Source organism: Uranotaenia lowii, chromosome 3, assembly GCF_029784155.1.
Source record: "Uranotaenia lowii strain MFRU-FL chromosome 3, ASM2978415v1, whole genome shotgun sequence".
Lineage (NCBI taxonomy): Eukaryota > Metazoa > Arthropoda > Insecta > Diptera > Culicidae > Uranotaenia > Uranotaenia lowii.
Window position 1 is genome coordinate 53,037,818 of NC_073693.1, and position 16,472 is coordinate 53,054,289.

Below are 16,472 nucleotides of genomic sequence, written 5' to 3' on the forward strand. Positions count from 1 at the left end.
GAAGAAAAGGGGTTGGCTAAGGAAAGAAGATTGAAGTTTTCTTCTTCCCTTTCTTTTGCTCCGGCTAGCTCATTAAATTTAGCCCAAGAGATTTCGGAACTATTTCCGATAATAAATTTCACATGTATTTAAGATTAAATTAATTTGCTTTTTATTTTGGCCATTGCCACTTTGCTCAGTTCATGAGAGCAGGAAATTCCTCCCACTAAATAGCAAAATTAAAAAGGTCGTAATTTGGGCACTTACATTTGGCCTCCAGGCCTCTCCGGAATGGCGTCGAACGTGCAGCAAAATCGCTCATCCTCCTGGTCACAAGCGGTCATCACTGGACCACACAAAGGCACACGTGCGTGGGTGGCTCTGATCAGAGCTGGTTGACTCCCACGCTTCGATGGCGGTATGATAGGGAAGAACTTGCTCCCGGAAACTGGAGATGCGCACTGCGACATGCGCACGACAAACTTGAGTCGCTTTTCCGAGCGAGGTTCGCCCCCTGCCGTGATTCTGGTTCCGCTCGTCTGGCTCGTCGGTCCAGTTCCTTCCTTGGCTTGCGGATCCGGATCTGGTTCGGCTCTTGGATCCGGTTCTTTCCGGTCGCCTGGATTTTCCCGCGATGCTCGAAACTGCCAATTTTCCTCCACCCAGCTTTCATCGGTCTGAGCACCGATCGTACGATCCCAGCGCCCTCGGGCTCCTTGTCCCGATCCCTCAGCAAACTCGTGCCCACGACCTTGGCACTTCCGGCTGTTTTGAGCTCAAGCTCCTCGGTCCTCGCTCCGGCTTGTTTGCCGCACCTTCCGACCACCCTGTGTTGCGTGCCGATGTAAGCAAATGAATCTGGTTTTGCTGAAGAAAACACCAGCAAGGACTAAAGAAGGAAAAGATGGAAAGAAAAGAAAAAGAAAAAAGGAAAAGCCCTATGGCATATTGCCATTAGTTCCGGAGCTGAATTTTCGTGAGTTTTTTTTTTAACTCACCCTTTGTCTAGGGGCTTTCCTGCGTCTTCTTCTTTTTTGGTCCTTTTTCTTGTTTGACGGTGGGTTTTCCCCCGAGTTTCCGTCGTTACTGTTAGGATGATGAAAAGGATCTGGTTTAGTTTTCTTGCCGTAAATCCGACAAGACAGTCCGTTCACTCACCGGTAACTTGCAGATTCGAATTTTGTTTATTTCGTCCCGTTTCCACCAGTTGTTTGGGCAGAATTCCTGCGGCGTCAGCTACTGGGTTTGGGATCGAACATTTAGTTTTTTGTCGTGCTTTAAATGGAAAATTTGTTTCACTCACCGACAGTCTGATTGCGGACTGCTATTTGCCGCTGTCCAACAGATAATCTCGCTTCACTCGCCGGTAACGTGCAGAATGGAGTGCGATGAGTTTTTTTGTTGTGCCGCTGCTTCCTTTGGCGCACTTATTATTCACCCGCTTTTGGGCCGACTTTTTATTCACCTCCTTTTGGTGCAGCCACTGGGTTTGGTGATCGAAAACAACACCTTTTTAACGAGTCACGTGGTGAAAAGTTTTTTCCTCACCGAACGCTTGCGGAGCTCCCGACGACACGTCCGCACAGTTCCGCACAGCAAAAGAAAAAACGCCCATCAGCGGAAATGCGTTAGCTGTTGACAGCTTGGTTTTGCTTGAAGCTTCTTTTCCTTGCACGACTTTCTTGATGTTTTGAGCAACAACAGGGGGTTCAGTTTCAGTCAATTTCAGCTACTTTGGTGCACGGAGGGAAATTTGTATCGACTTTTCTTAGTTTTATATTTGCTTCGAAATTATTTAATCTTTTATTTTACATGTATTCCGAATTGGTTTAGATAGAGTAAAATAAACCAAGTTTTAAATTAGAACGTTACAATCTTAGCTCTGAGACTAAGAACGTGATACATGATATCTGAGTCCTGAGACCTGAGACTTGAGACCTGAGACATGAGACATGGACCTGAGATATGAGACCTGAGACCTGAGACCTGAGACATGAGACATGAGACATGATACATGAGACTTGAGACATGAGACATGAGACATGAGACCTGAGATATGAGACATGAGACATGAGACATGAGACATGAGACCTGAGACCTGAGACCTGAGACATGAGACATGAGACATGAGACTTGAGACCTAAGACATGAGACCTGAGACATGAGACATGAGACATGAGACATGAGACATGAGACCTGAGACATGAGACATGAGACATGAGACATGAGACATGAGACATGAAACCTGAGACATGAGACCTGAGACATGAGACCTGAGATATGAGACCTGAGACATGAGACATGAGACATGAGACCTAAGACATGAGACCTGAGACAAAAGACATGAGACATGAGACCTGAGATATGAGACCTGAGACATGAGACATGAGACCTAAGATATGAGACCTGAGACATGAGACATGAGACATGAGACCAGAGACATGAAACATGAGACCTGAGACACGAGACCTGAGACATGAGACATGAGACATGAGACCTGAGACATGAGACATGAGACCTGGGATATGAGACCTAAGACATGAGACATGAGACCTGAGACATGGAACATGAGACCTGAGACATGAGACATCAGACGATCTAATTGATTTTGTTTTTTATCTTAAAAATAAACTATCATTGTACGCAAATTTTTAAATAATCATGGTTCTTTCGCATTTTTTTAGTAACGTGCTTTTTTGCTCGATTTTTTTAATTAAAATGGTTTTTTTACGTGGATTTTCGAAATTCGGGGTTTTTTTACGCGGATTTTCGAATTGACGAGGTTTTTTTTACGCGGATTTTCGAATTAACGCGGTTTTTTTTTACGCGGATTTTCGAATTAACGCGGTTTTTTTTACGCGGATTTTCGAATTAACGCGGTTTTTTTTTACGCGGGTTTTTTTTTACGCGGGACGAAATACCGCGTAAAAAAAAACCTGAGTGTAATTCATTTCGAATTCCACGATCGCAGGCGTGGCTAAATAAGTAGAGCAAGTTCTACTCAAGGTTGCCGAATTCACAGAAAATTTTTAATTTTACAGAATTTTGAGCAAATTTTCATCACAGAATCTATGTCACAGATCACAGAATTTTGAAAAAAATCACAGATTTCACAGATTTTTTAAAATTAGTTTGTTCTTTCTAAATTTTAATTTTTTATGTCAATATAAATTTAGGACTTTGACCTTTGAATTGGGAAATTGTGGTAATGTTAATTTTTCTCAAATTAGATGTAAAATAGACCCAATTTTAAATGACTTTTCAATGAAATTCATAGAAATAACATCCCAGAAAACCATCACAGAATGTTTGAGTAAAATCACAGAAAGGCAGATTTTTTTTCGCAAATAAATACACAGGATTAGGATTAGCAATCCATTCTCAATGCACAAAACTCATGGTCTCCCTCTTGAAAATGACAAATAAGGGCGCCGGCCACGTCCTAGTAGTCGATGGGGGGAAAAGGAAGGAATGCTTGTAGGATACTCTTTTGGTTAAACTAGCAACCTGCATACATTAAAATCATCGTCGGCGAATCCATATTCAAGCATCCAAGGAAGGATTTGTGTCAGTTAGGGAAAGGTAAAGTTCAGGATCCGTTTTGGTAAATGGTGCGATCATAAGTTTCACTCAGCTCAATGACCTATCAAATACTATATGATTAACAATTATAAAAACTTTGAAATAACTTTCGAACTATAAATAAAATTATTTAAAAATTTCATAATACAGACCCCGTTCGATTTTGGCAACATTTGATTTTGGCAACATCCGAGCAAAAACCGTTCGATTTTGGCAACATCCAAAAAAAAACGTTTTTTTTTGTAACTTTTTTATTTTTAAATTTAATTTCAAATTAATCCAAATTAATGTAAAACGTAATATTAGCATGAATTTTTTCAATTTGGCTTATTTATAATAGTTTTATACTGTAAAAACACGATTTTTTTCAAGTTTCACTGCTTAAAACTAATATAATTGAAACAAATTGAAAAATTTTATGCTAATATAAGGTTTAACATCAATTTTTAATAATTTGAAATAAAAATTTGAAATAAAAAAGTGACAAAAAAAACCGTTCGATTTTGCCAACATTCGATTTTGGCAACATGAAATTTACGGGCGTGTTGCCAAAAACGAACGGGGTCTGTATATGCTTATTAAAAGCTATTGAGCTTTTACGGATGTTTAAAATAGTTTGTCGATATTTCAACAGAACGTTTGAAAAGTTCTTATGTTAAAATTACTTTAATAATCGTTAAAATTATGCATTTTTGATCGTTTTTTTTTAATAATATAGCCCATACATAGCATATTTTTAATACAATTAAATGTTTATTTAATTTTTTTTCGGCGAATTAAATTTAGGCGAGCATTGTAGTCAATTAGTTACTCATGCGGACCTCGATTCGGACCTTCCAGTAACTTTTTCTTTATCCCAAAGTCCCATTGAAAACCCTTTAAAATCAACTTTTAACTTTCAAAAAGCTGACTGGGAACGATATAGGAATTTTATTGAACGTAATTTGGATGTAAACGTTCTACTTAATTCAATAGAAGATATTGATTTGGCTGTAGAAAATTTGACAACTTCAATAGTCAATGCTAAAGCCGCTTCAATACCCAAAGTTAAACATAAATTTAATCAACCTTTAATTGATGATGATCTTCAGTTTTTGATACGACTGAAAAACATTCGTCGACGCCAATATCAACGTACTAGGGATCCTTATTTGAAATTCATTTATTGCGACCTTCAAAAAGAGATCAAACGTCGTTTAAATTTCATTCGTAATGAAAATTTTGCAAAAGCTGTAGAGGATATAAAACCCTATTCAAAGCCATTTTGGAAATGAACTAAAATTCTGAAAAAGAAACCAATTCCTACTTTGAAAGATGGGGATAAACTGCTTTTAACAAATTTAGAAAAAGCTCAAAAATTAGCCCAACAATTTGAGTCTGCTCATGATTTTAATTTAAACGTTGTTAGTCCAATTGATGCTCAAATTTCCCTTGAATTTGATGATATTCTTTCTGAACAAAATGTGTTTGAAAGTTCTTGTGAGACAAATATTGATGAACTTAAATTGATTTTCATAAAATTTAAAAATATGAAAGCTCCGGGGGAAGATGAGATTTTCTATATTCTTATTTAAAAGTTCAAATTTTTCAGTTAAAATCTTCAATAAATGTTTTCACTTTGCTTATTTCCCCAATAAATGGAAATATGCCAAAGTAACTCCAATTTTGAAACCTGGAAAAAGTGCTTCAGAGCCTTCAAGTTATCGACCAATTAGTTTGCTTCCTTCTTTAAGTAAACTATTTGAGAGAGTTCTTTTGAATAGAATGATGATCCACATTAATCAGAATTCTATTTTCCCTGATGAACAATTTGGTTTTCGTCATGGGCATTCTACTACACATCAACTTTTGAGTGTAACTAATATTAATCATCACGTTAGCAAATCTGAAGGTTATTCAACTGGTGTTGCTCTACTAGATATTGAAAAAGCATTTGATAGTGTTTGGCACAAAGATTTAGTAGCTAAATTAACTCGATTTGATTTTCCTGTATACAGGGTTGCTAGCGATTTTTCGTTTTGAAATTCCAAAGTTTTTCCCGATTTTTCCCAGGTTTTTTCCCGGTTATAAATGATGATCTTCTCGATATTTATTATGCTCATCTTATATATAAAAATGGAGGCGTTTACTTTGTAACAACATCACGTATAAAAGGACTGTCGAAATGAAGGGAAATTTGGTATCCGAGGGTTTTTCGGGCAAGAGATGGTTTGTATTTTAGTTTCGAGAATGCCACATTTTATGGAAAGGGGGCTCCCATACAAAACCAACTAGAAATGGGACAAAAAAATCAATATACAGGGCTTCAAATTTCTAATAAATGTATCCCAAAACTTGTAAACTGGTTAGAAATCATGGCAAACACTTCGGTGTCTTCTAACACGTAGTCTTTTCGTATGGATTGACAGGTTTTCATGATTTTTTTAATAAATCTAACGAACGGGGCATCTACTGGTTGTTTTGCTCCGCAATTTCATCAATTTTGCAAATATAAGACCGATTAGTACTTACAGCCAATATATTTTTAACAGTAATCAACAATGAATAACTTTAGTACCTAATAGTGATTTGAACTAAAGGTTCGTGAAAATATAGAAATCTCGCCTGAGCTTTCATTACGTCGTTTGAAACATCTTAAGAATTCATAGAAAACTGTTGAAAAAGTTATCAAAAAAACTTTAAAAAATTTTTTTACATATAGAATATGTTGTCCAGGCTACAAATATTCTAAATGGAAGAAGTTGCGATTACTCTTTGTTTACATTTTTTTTTCATACGACGTAATGAAAGCTCATGCGAGAAATCGTGTATAAGACAGGGCTAAGCTTTAATTGTTTGAGTGTAGGATATTTTTTTTTATCAGGGTTAAGACCTTAGATTTCGGAAACTTTAAGCAACAGCTTAACGTAGAATGAATTCAAAACTTAACACTTGCGATATTATGCTTCGTCCTTTTACTGTGTGATGCCAAGATATAAAAATGCTCCTAAAATCACTTTTTAAAACATAAGCACTAAAATTAATGTTCTGTTGCATATTCAAAGAACGTTTAAAAAAACTGTAAGTGAAAATTTATATGGCACCACCATATGGCACCATATTGGGAACATCTACAGTACCGTTCATAACTGTATAGAAATTGGAAGCACGCACACTATCACTTCGATTTTGAACTTCCATAACATTTTACTTTGAGGATATTTTTTGATCAAATTTTCTACGTTTTATCGATCATTTATCACACTATTATACCACAAAATTTGAGCTTTCTGGAGTTTGTGTGGCCTGAGAAACAGTAATTCTACGAAAATCGGACTTTTCTGGACTTTTACCATTCAAACTGCAATGTCTGAAAAACTACGCAACTTTTTTATTGGAATTTTGCAGAGTAATTGTTGAAATATGAAGCTAGCATGTCTGAAGTTTTTGAAAAGTTCTATCCATGCGATCAAAAGTTACGGGAGGTACAATATTTCAGGCATGAACCTAGAAATGCGATTTCTATATAATTTTGGACGAATGTTTCCATAGAAAAATCATGTTTTATGTTTAACAACCAGTAAATCTATTTCAACCAAAAAATCAAAACAATATCGCGAGATTCTGATTGTTAAATTTATAACATTTGAGTTATGCTTGTAAGTGTAGCACACTTGCGGAGAGCGAAAAAAATGAGATAACTCATAACAAATTGCGGAGTTGTTAAAAAAGCGATTCAAACTTCGATTGTTTACTAATGAACGAAAATAAACGTTTATGAGATAATTCTATATCGAGACTCTTAAAAAAATACCCCCAAGTTTTGAAATAATTTTTAAAATATTTTTGAAACTCCGTGAACAAATTTCAAACATGTCAATTTTCCCGGTGAGGTGCCGAAATTCCCGGTTTTTTCCCGGTTTCCCGGTGACGTGATGAAATTCCAAAGTTTTTCCCGGTTCGCTAGCAACCCTGTGTATATCTCACTAAAATTATTCAAAATTATTTGACTAGCCGAACCTTACAAGGAAGCTATCAAAATTCATGCTCTGAAAGGACACCCATTAGAGCTGGTGTCCCTCAGGGCAGTATACTTGGGCCAATTTTATACAATATTTTTACTTCTGATCTTCCTGATGTACCAGAAGGAAAAGGTAGAAGATTAATTGGTGATGATACTTTGCTTTCAGCCAAAGGTAGAAATTTACGGGTGGTACGCAGTAGATTGCAAGAAAATTTAAATTCCTTTTTGAATTACTTGAAAATGTGGGAAATTTCTCCTAACGCTTCTGTAGTGAATTTCTTTCACACTTATCCCGTTTTCAATATTATTTTAATCGCGAGTACTATTTTACGCTTTGCTGAAACTTTAAACGTCCATCCGCGAAAAGAATCGTTTTCTGAATGCCAATCCCATGCTCTTTGCATTGGAATTGGAACTGGAACGTTCCGCCAGAGAGTCTTTCGAGTTCTTTTCTCGTTCTCTCATCTGCACGAATAATTTACTTATGTGTGCGTTCTGTTATTTAGCAACACTGAACCAAATTCATATTTAATTATTAAATACATTTATTTCGTATTTCATATAGCTCTATCTCCTAACGCTTCCAAAACTCAACTTATTTTATTTCCCCATAAGCCAAGAGCCAATTTTTTAAAACCTAATGAAAATCATTCCATAACTTTTAATGGGGTTTCATGAGAATGGTCTGATCACGTGAAGTACTTGGGACTCACACTTGATCGGAATCTTACTTTTAAAAATCACATTGAAGATATTCAATCTGAATGTAATAAATACACTAAATCTCTTTATTCTCTCATCAACAGAAAATCCCGACTGTGCCAGAGAAATAAAATTCTAATCTACAAACAGGTGTTCCGACCAGCTATAATGTATGCAGTTCCGATTTGGTCTAGCTGCTGCGCGACGAAGAAGAAAGCCATCCAGAGGATTCAAAACCTTGTTCTGAAAATGATTTTGCGGCTTCCACCTTGGCACAGCACCGAAGATCTTCACCGGATTGCGGGCATTGAATCTATCGAAGAGATGGCCAACAAAATCATCTCCACTTCAGAGGCAAATCGATGCAGTCTTCCATCGCAAAGATTCGCTCTCTCTACAATTAGTTTAATTTTAGGATAGTTTTTAGTTGTAAGTTTAAAATATTTTTGACATTACAGTATGTTCTCCTACATAAAAATATTTGATTGCGCTCAGCAAATTTAAGTCGAATAAATAAATTTTAGTGATTAGGAAAGTATAGGGTTCTGGACAGTTCATTATTGAACTGAACAGCTAATGTAATGTTATAATGTAATGTAAATTTAGTGATGAATTGGTACGAATAAAGACATAATTTAAAAAAATACAATTAAATGAAAAATAAAAACGGTATCCATATTATGCCTTAAAAGGTGATTGCATGGCCGTAGGAAGAGAATCGAAAAAAAAACTTGAAAAGAAAAGTTTCTACTATTTGAGTAACCAAAAAATTTTCAATATTTTCAAATCAGTAGTTTTTTGTATTTAATTGTAAATTTTGAAGATACATCCTAAAATCTTTAAAATGGTAAGCTCAATTATTAATGAACCCTTGAGTAATAAAAAAGGGAAATTACTTTCACCGCATTTTCTCAAGAGTCTAGAAGATAAACTAAAGGTAGATTGAAAAAAGCCTTCAATTAAAAAAAACATATTCTTTGCTCTAATCAAATCTACTAAAGTCTTGAGCAAATTCAATGATATCAACCATCGAAGAAAATAAATCAAAAGATAGGTAAGTGATCAAAATTTTGCGGTTCAAATCTCATTCTTGTAATTTCGATCCCAATTTAAGATTATAGTTTGAAATTTGACTGCAATATTTACTATATAAAATAGTACACAAAGAAAATATAAAACCCAAGTAACCAAAAGTTCCATAAAACAGGCTCTTAAAAGCTTACTCAGCTTTGTTTAACGAATGAGTAGCATTCTACTCAGCCTCAAATTTAAGTTCTTATCGATACTTCTAAAGTCCATAATAGAAGCTGAGTAGAAGGCTATTCAGCCTCCACATGAAACCTCAAAAAAAAAATGAAAAAAGAAAAATTCGTTTCTTGCTATGGTTTTTTATACCTTTTTATTATTATAAGCTGATGTTGCTTTAACTGTGATTGAGGTTCATACTTATTTTTAAAATTTGTATGCTTGGAGATTTGAACCTGAACCAGCGAGGTGAAAACTGAACACGCTACCTCTGTACCATGGCCAATGCTTAGATTGCTGTTATTTTAACATCAATATGAAATAAACTTGGAACTATCGACTTTTCAAAGCAGGCGATAATAAAAAATGTAAACATTCGTACTTGATCACCAAAGGATGTTTCAACTTTTTCCAAAACAAACTAGGAGGAATTGAAATTGAACGTGAGTATTTTTATGTTTTAAGTTGTTTTTTGTGATTAATTTTCTTTCTATCTGTTTTCTGTTTTAGTTTCAAAAATGGAGAGCGCTTAATTCCTCATCAAGAGTTCTCCCAACCACGATAATGAAAATTTGCGGACCTTGTTCAACTATCAAAAAGGCATACAGAAATTTCGGACCCTGCTTATCCTATTAAAGAATAAATTGCCGCTAGTTGCAAGAGGCTACCGTCGATACAAGCCGGTTATTACGTTGCTCCAGGTGCAAGAAGAAAAATCGAATTGTAAACGAAAAGGTGTGTTTTTTTCGGTTAGTTAAATATGAATATTCTTTAAAATGCAAAACAATGTGAAAAATATATAAGATTTATGAAATTTTTCCACTTTGATTAAAATAGTTGATTTATTTATTGGTTTAATTCGTTGTTCTTGCGCTGTTCTTCGTTGAAACAACTAAAGGCTGAAAGTCTCTCTAATAAAGACAAAAATAATCGTTGCTCGTACATTCGAAGTTCTGATATTCTGTTTTTCACTCTTGTGAAAAATCTTAACGCTAACGTTTGTATTGAAGTTCTATAGAAGTTCCTCATGGAACCAAAACGTTCGTAACAAGCTCTGTTTGGAACCAAAAAGTTCGTAAGAAGTTCTGCATTGAACCAACAAATTCGTAAGAAGTTCGTAACGAAGCACGATAAGCCTAATTGAATTCTGGATTTTTAAGGTACTTGGAACGCACAAAAATGTTCTATGCTACTTGTTTAGACTTTTTTTGTTCGGTCAGAAGTCCAAATCAAGCACCTATTTTCATTTATCTTGAATACCTTTTACTCAGCCAAATGTGAACTTCTAATGCACAGGATTAAGTATCTATGTGACTTTTGGTTACTTGGGAATTCCCTGCAGTTACGTGAAGATTAATCAATTCCCTTATTAAAATTCTGTGGATTATTTTATTTTATAATGAAAACCAGGCTTTTTATAAAACAAAACTGGCAAAATGATCTCAAATTCTACTTTATTGTTGACATCGGCAACACTGCAAGCGTCGCTTTCGACGCGCCGCTTTCGACGCGCCGCTGTGAAATGCAGTTCAGTGGCGAGCGGATCAACTGACGTTTCTCCTGAACTGTCAGAGGATTGGCGGTCTCGCTCGCTCTCTTCTTCACGTCAGCCGAACGGACCGGGTGGAAAATTTGTTTACTGAAAACACGAGTGGTAAAAATTATAAAAGTTGAAGAAAATCTTTGTTTAAATACTTAAAAATAGTTTAATTTAGGTGTGCTTAGTGCTAGGAGGTTAGTACGGTAGGATTCCTGTTAAAAGTACGGATTGTTTAAGCAGTACCAGAACCTACGAAGTCTGACCGTGATCGGATTGAAGTTTAGCTTCTGAATAAAGGTTATTAAAGCTAGATTCGAACGAGGTTAACAAGTTGAAGCGCATGCACGTAGCCTACAATAAACAAGTTGTTCGGGCGCGAGACAACATATAAGAGAAAACTGTACAAACTGCTGTCAAAAATCAGCGTTTTTTCTCGATCCGCTCGCAACAAACTTCAAAAAATTCAACACGACCAAGATGAAACCTTCTTCCGGAAGTAATCCCGTTGCTACACCGAACCAACGCCGAAAGGGGTACAACTGCTATGCGTGCTCGGAGCCTGATTCCATTTGCGATCTCGTCCAGTGTGATCGCTGCAAGCGCTGGTGGCATCAATCGTGTGCGGGAGTTACTCCGTCGGTGGAAAATCGGCCATGGTCTTGCCGACTATGCTCACCAGTACCCACCCAGCCAACAATTCGTGCTAAATCCACTACTTCCGAGAAGAGCTCCCGGGCTCGCAAACGTGATCTTCAGCTGCAGCAGCTTGATGAAAAGCGCGCATTGGATCGCAAAGCGAGGGAGGTGACATTGAGAGCCACGTTGGAAGAAATAGAGGCCGAGAAACAGCATGTCTCGGAGAGATTCTCCGTTATGCAGGCGGAGGATTCTTCCAGCGAAGAAGAAGAAGAAGGTGATCGATCGATTTTGAACACTACAATCGAGCGGTCTTATAGAACTCAAGATTGGGTACAATCATCGCCCACCATCAACGAAGTGAATCAGCAGCAGGCAACGAATAGCAGCGCGATTCAAACCGAATCCAACCAACAAGAATTGCCACCGACCCCCCAGCGGATTACCGGTGCCTTTCCAAAGCGGCGCAGTGTGGTCCAGCATCCGGATCTGGGTCCTTCCAGACTGAACTGGCCGAATTGGGATTCCCTTTCCTTGGTAGGAATGCATCAATGGGAATCGTTATTACTGCGAAAGAACATCTTTCACGTGCAAGATCCGAAAGCAGGGCCGCTAGATCGTAACGCGGTTTATGGGTCGCCGGTTATTGATCGTACGGTCCAGGATTCCACCAGTACAGCGAAGGATAAATCAGAGGTCCAACTATACCAGTCGGGACCATCAGCTCCAGCGTTGGCACCTCCGACCAGTTCTGGTTATTGTCTACCAGTACCGGAAATTACTTCACGCTCGGTGCTCAGTGCGCCGAATCAGGAGACATCGAATAGGAATGTCGAACCGGCATTCCTTAGGCCTTCATCAAAACCAACGGTACCCAACCCAAATTGGGCGCAGCCTATTCCGGCGATGGCTCAACGGCAGCAGGTCGGTCCGAGGGGCAAGCAAATATTGGAGGAGCAGCGTTCATCGAAAGCGGGTCAACCGCCCTACCAGCAGTGGCCGGAGCGATCGACGATGATACCGTCGGTGGTCCAGCCTTCAACGTCGGGTCAACCGGTGCCATCTTCAAGGGCTTCCAACCAGCAACGGCTCGCATCAACACAGCCACCGGTAACCACTCCTCCCCCCCTCCATCAAGCTCAAGGTAAGGCCGAACCATTTTATTCTTCTTTCGAACAATACATGCCGCTCAATATTGCCCATAATCACAACCATACTGCCCATAAAACCACCAATGAACATAATTCAAACCATACTGCCTTCAATACCAATAATACTTACGATTATCGAAACGATAATAATCATAATGCAAATAATTATTCTGCTAATGATTCGAGCCATGATAGAAATCATAACATAGACCACCTCGCACCCCTTATAAAACAACTCGGCTTAGGCCCGAATGAATTTCCGGATTTTACCCATTTTCTGAATACTTTTCAACCAACCCCCTCTCAACTACTAGCCCGTCAAGTTTTCCCAAGGGACCTCCCAACCTTTGACGGTAATGCCAACGATTGGCCAGTTTTTGTCAGCAGCTTTACAAACTCTACGCTAGCTTGCGGCTATAGTCCGGTTGAGAATCTCGGTAGACTTCAACGCTGCCTGAAAGGTCATGCCTTAGAATCAGTCCGTAGCCGACTTCACACCCCAGAATCGGTTCCTTTCATTATGCAAACCCTACGTTTTCTTTATGGGCGTCCAGAGCTTCTTATCAATGCCCTACTGGATAAAGTTCGTTCCGTCCCCGCACCGAAAGCGGATAAGCTTGCGACCTTCATAGATTTCGGGATTGCAGTACAAAGTCTTTGTGGTCATTTGGATGCCGCCAATCAACAAGACCATCTGTCAAATCCGAGTCTGCTGAACGAGTTAGTGAACCGACTGCCTCCAGACTATCAGTTCAAGTGGGTGGAGTTTAGTGAATTCGAAGAAAGAGTGGATCTGAAACTGTTTTCAACGTTTGTGACGAAAGTGGCGAAGTCTGCGAGCCGTGTCTCCGTCTACAACGGAGCTGTGAAAAGGGAGGACAAGCTGAAACCGAAGCGTGGATCCTTGAATGTGCACTCGGAGTGTGAGGAACGGAACCAGGTGCCTACCGAAAAACTCTGTCCAGCCTGTTTTCGAAATCAACATTCACTGAAAGATTGTAACAGGTTTTCAGCTATCAGTGTCGACGAGCGGTGGAACCTTGTGCAGCGATATGGAGCGTGCCGCAATTGCCTGAACTTCCACGGGAAGCGGTCCTGTCGTATCAGCGGTAGGTGTGGAGTCAACGGCTGTACACATCGTCACCATCAGCTCCTACATTCCGGCCGTTCGAAAAACCTGACATCAAACCCACGAGAACCTGGTTCAGGAAGCGGACATCAGAACAAGCCAACGACGAGGAATTCTGCTAACACCGTAGTGCCAATTTCACAGCCATCTACTTCTCATACACCAACCCATGGAAACAACTATGCCCACCATAGTCCGGAACTTACTTTCTTGTTCCGAATTCTTCCGATTACGGTTCATGGGAACGGCAAGTCAGTGGAGACCTTTGCCTTTGTTGATGAAGGGTCGTCACTCACTATGGTCGAAGACTCGCTCGTTGAAGAGCTAGGAATACAAGGAACACCACAGGTATTGTGCCTCCAGTGGACCGGCGATATGATGCGTACTGAGCAGGAGTCCAAGATTGTCGACATCAAGATTTCTGGTCCGAGTAAAAACAAGATGCGTTTAAGCGACGCGCGTACGGTGAGCAACCTTGCACTCTCCACTCAATCTCTGGATTACGAAGGTCTGGTTAGAAACTATCCACACTTGAAAGGGCTTCCAGTTGCCAGTTACAAAGATGCCGTGCCAAGGATCCTCATTGGCGTCAACAACTTACACATGACAGTTCCGCTTCGGATCAAACAAGGTCGCACGAACGAGCCGGTGGCAGCGAAGACGAAGCTGGGTTGGTGCATTTATGGTGGTCGGTCCTCAGAGCACACAGCAGTCCAGGTGAACTATCACGCGTGTAGCTGTTCACAAGACGATTCACTGCACAAAGTAGTGAGAGAATACTTCGAGATGGAAGACATGGGGATTCATGCTACTACGAGACTCGAGTCAGAAGCTGATATGAGAGCGCGCAGGATTCTGAAGGAATCGACACAGAAGCAAGGAGACCGATACGAGACGGGTCTGCTGTGGAAGTACGATCAATTTGAATTTCCCGACAGTTATCCGATGGCCTTTAAACGATACGAGTGCCTGGAGAAGAAGATGGCTCGGAATCCGGAACTGCGTCTAAATTTGACGAAGCAAATGGAGAGCTACCAAGCCAAAGGGTATGCACATCAAATAACCGAAGATGAGAAAATGAACTCCGATCCAAGACGTGTCTGGTACTTACCACTAGGCGTTGTGGTGAATCCGAAGAAGCCCGGGAAAGTGCGGATGATTTGGGATGCATCAGCGACAGTCGACGGCATCTCACTAAACACTATGCTGCTCAAAGGTCCAGACGAGTTAGCCCCTCTTCCCTGGGTGCTTTTCCGGTTCCGACAGTACGAGTTTGCAGTTACCGGAGACATTGCTGAAATGTTTCACCAGATCCGTATCAACGAGCGTGACAGACAAGCGCAGCGGTTTCTTTGGAGGCCGGATGGAAGCAGTAAACCTGAAACCTACGTAATGGACGTCGCTACGTTCGGTTCAGCGTGTTCACCAGCGTCAGCCCAGTACGTGAAAAACAGGAACGCCCAGGAATTCAAACAAACAAGCCCTCGCGCGGTCGAAGGAATTATAAACGGCCATTATGTTGACGACTACGCCGAAAGTTTCAGCACCGTAGCCGAGGCAATACAGATAGCGACTGAGATCAAATCGATACACGCAGCAGGTGGTTTCAACATACGGGACTGGAGATCAAACAGTGAGAAAGTTGTGAAAGCTCTTGATGGAAACGTTTCTTCCGAACCCAAATCCCTGAAGCTGGAGACAACTTTGACTGCCGAAAGAGTGCTCGGAATGCACTGGCTGCCGCATGACGACGTCTTGGGCTATTCTACCGCTTTGGCCCCGGAACTGCAGGAGATAGTGTCGTCTAAACGTAAACCTACGAAGCGCGAGGCACTTCGCTGTCTTATGACGTTTTTCGACCCCTTAGGGTTGCTCGCAGCATTTGTGTTGCATGGAAAGGTCTTACTCCAGGATATTTGGCGCGCTGGTACGCAATGGGACGAAGTCGTGGGAGACGAAGAGCACGAGAAATGGCTACGCTGGATCGAAGGTTTTCCGCTTATCGATAGCTTGCAGATTCCACGATGTTACTTCGACAGTGTTGACTACGATGATATACAACTCCACATTTTCGTGGATGCTAGCGAGGACGCCTGCGCTGCTGTGGGATACTTCCGTGTTCCAAAGATAACCGGGGGGTACGCGTGTGCACTGGTTGCAGCAAAAACGAAGGTCGCACCTTTGAAGCATTGGTCCATCCCACGCCTGGAACTTCAAGCGGCTGTAATGGGAACCCGTCTAAGAAAATTCATCGAAGAAGGCCATACATTCGAAATCAAGCGATGTGTTCTCTGGTCCGACTCAAGCACTGTGCTGGCATGGATCCGGTCCGATCATCGGAGATACACCCAGTTCGTAGCCTGCAGAGTAGGGGAAATCCTTTCAAACACTAACATCGCAGAGTGGCGATGGGTCCCATCAAAACAGAACGTCGCCGACCTCGCTACCAAATGGGGACAAGGCCCGCCTTTGACTGCAGAAAACGCTTGGTTTCGTGGTCCGGAT

The 16,472-nt window shown here is 40.1% G+C and overlaps 1 protein-coding gene across 1 annotated transcript; it reads right to left on the reverse strand.

Annotated features, from left to right (window-relative positions):
* Nucleotides 1–1,594, reverse strand: LOC129752185 (uncharacterized). The gene is made up of 3 exons (XM_055747976.1): nt 1,528–1,594; nt 978–1,132; nt 1–868 (listed from the first exon to the last, which is right to left on the reverse strand). Exons 1-3 carry the CDS (start codon nt 1,592–1,594, stop codon nt 365–367), a joined length of 726 nt encoding a protein of 241 aa, XP_055603951.1. The 3' UTR covers nt 1–364.
* Nucleotides 1,595–16,472: the final 14,878 nt, after the last annotated feature.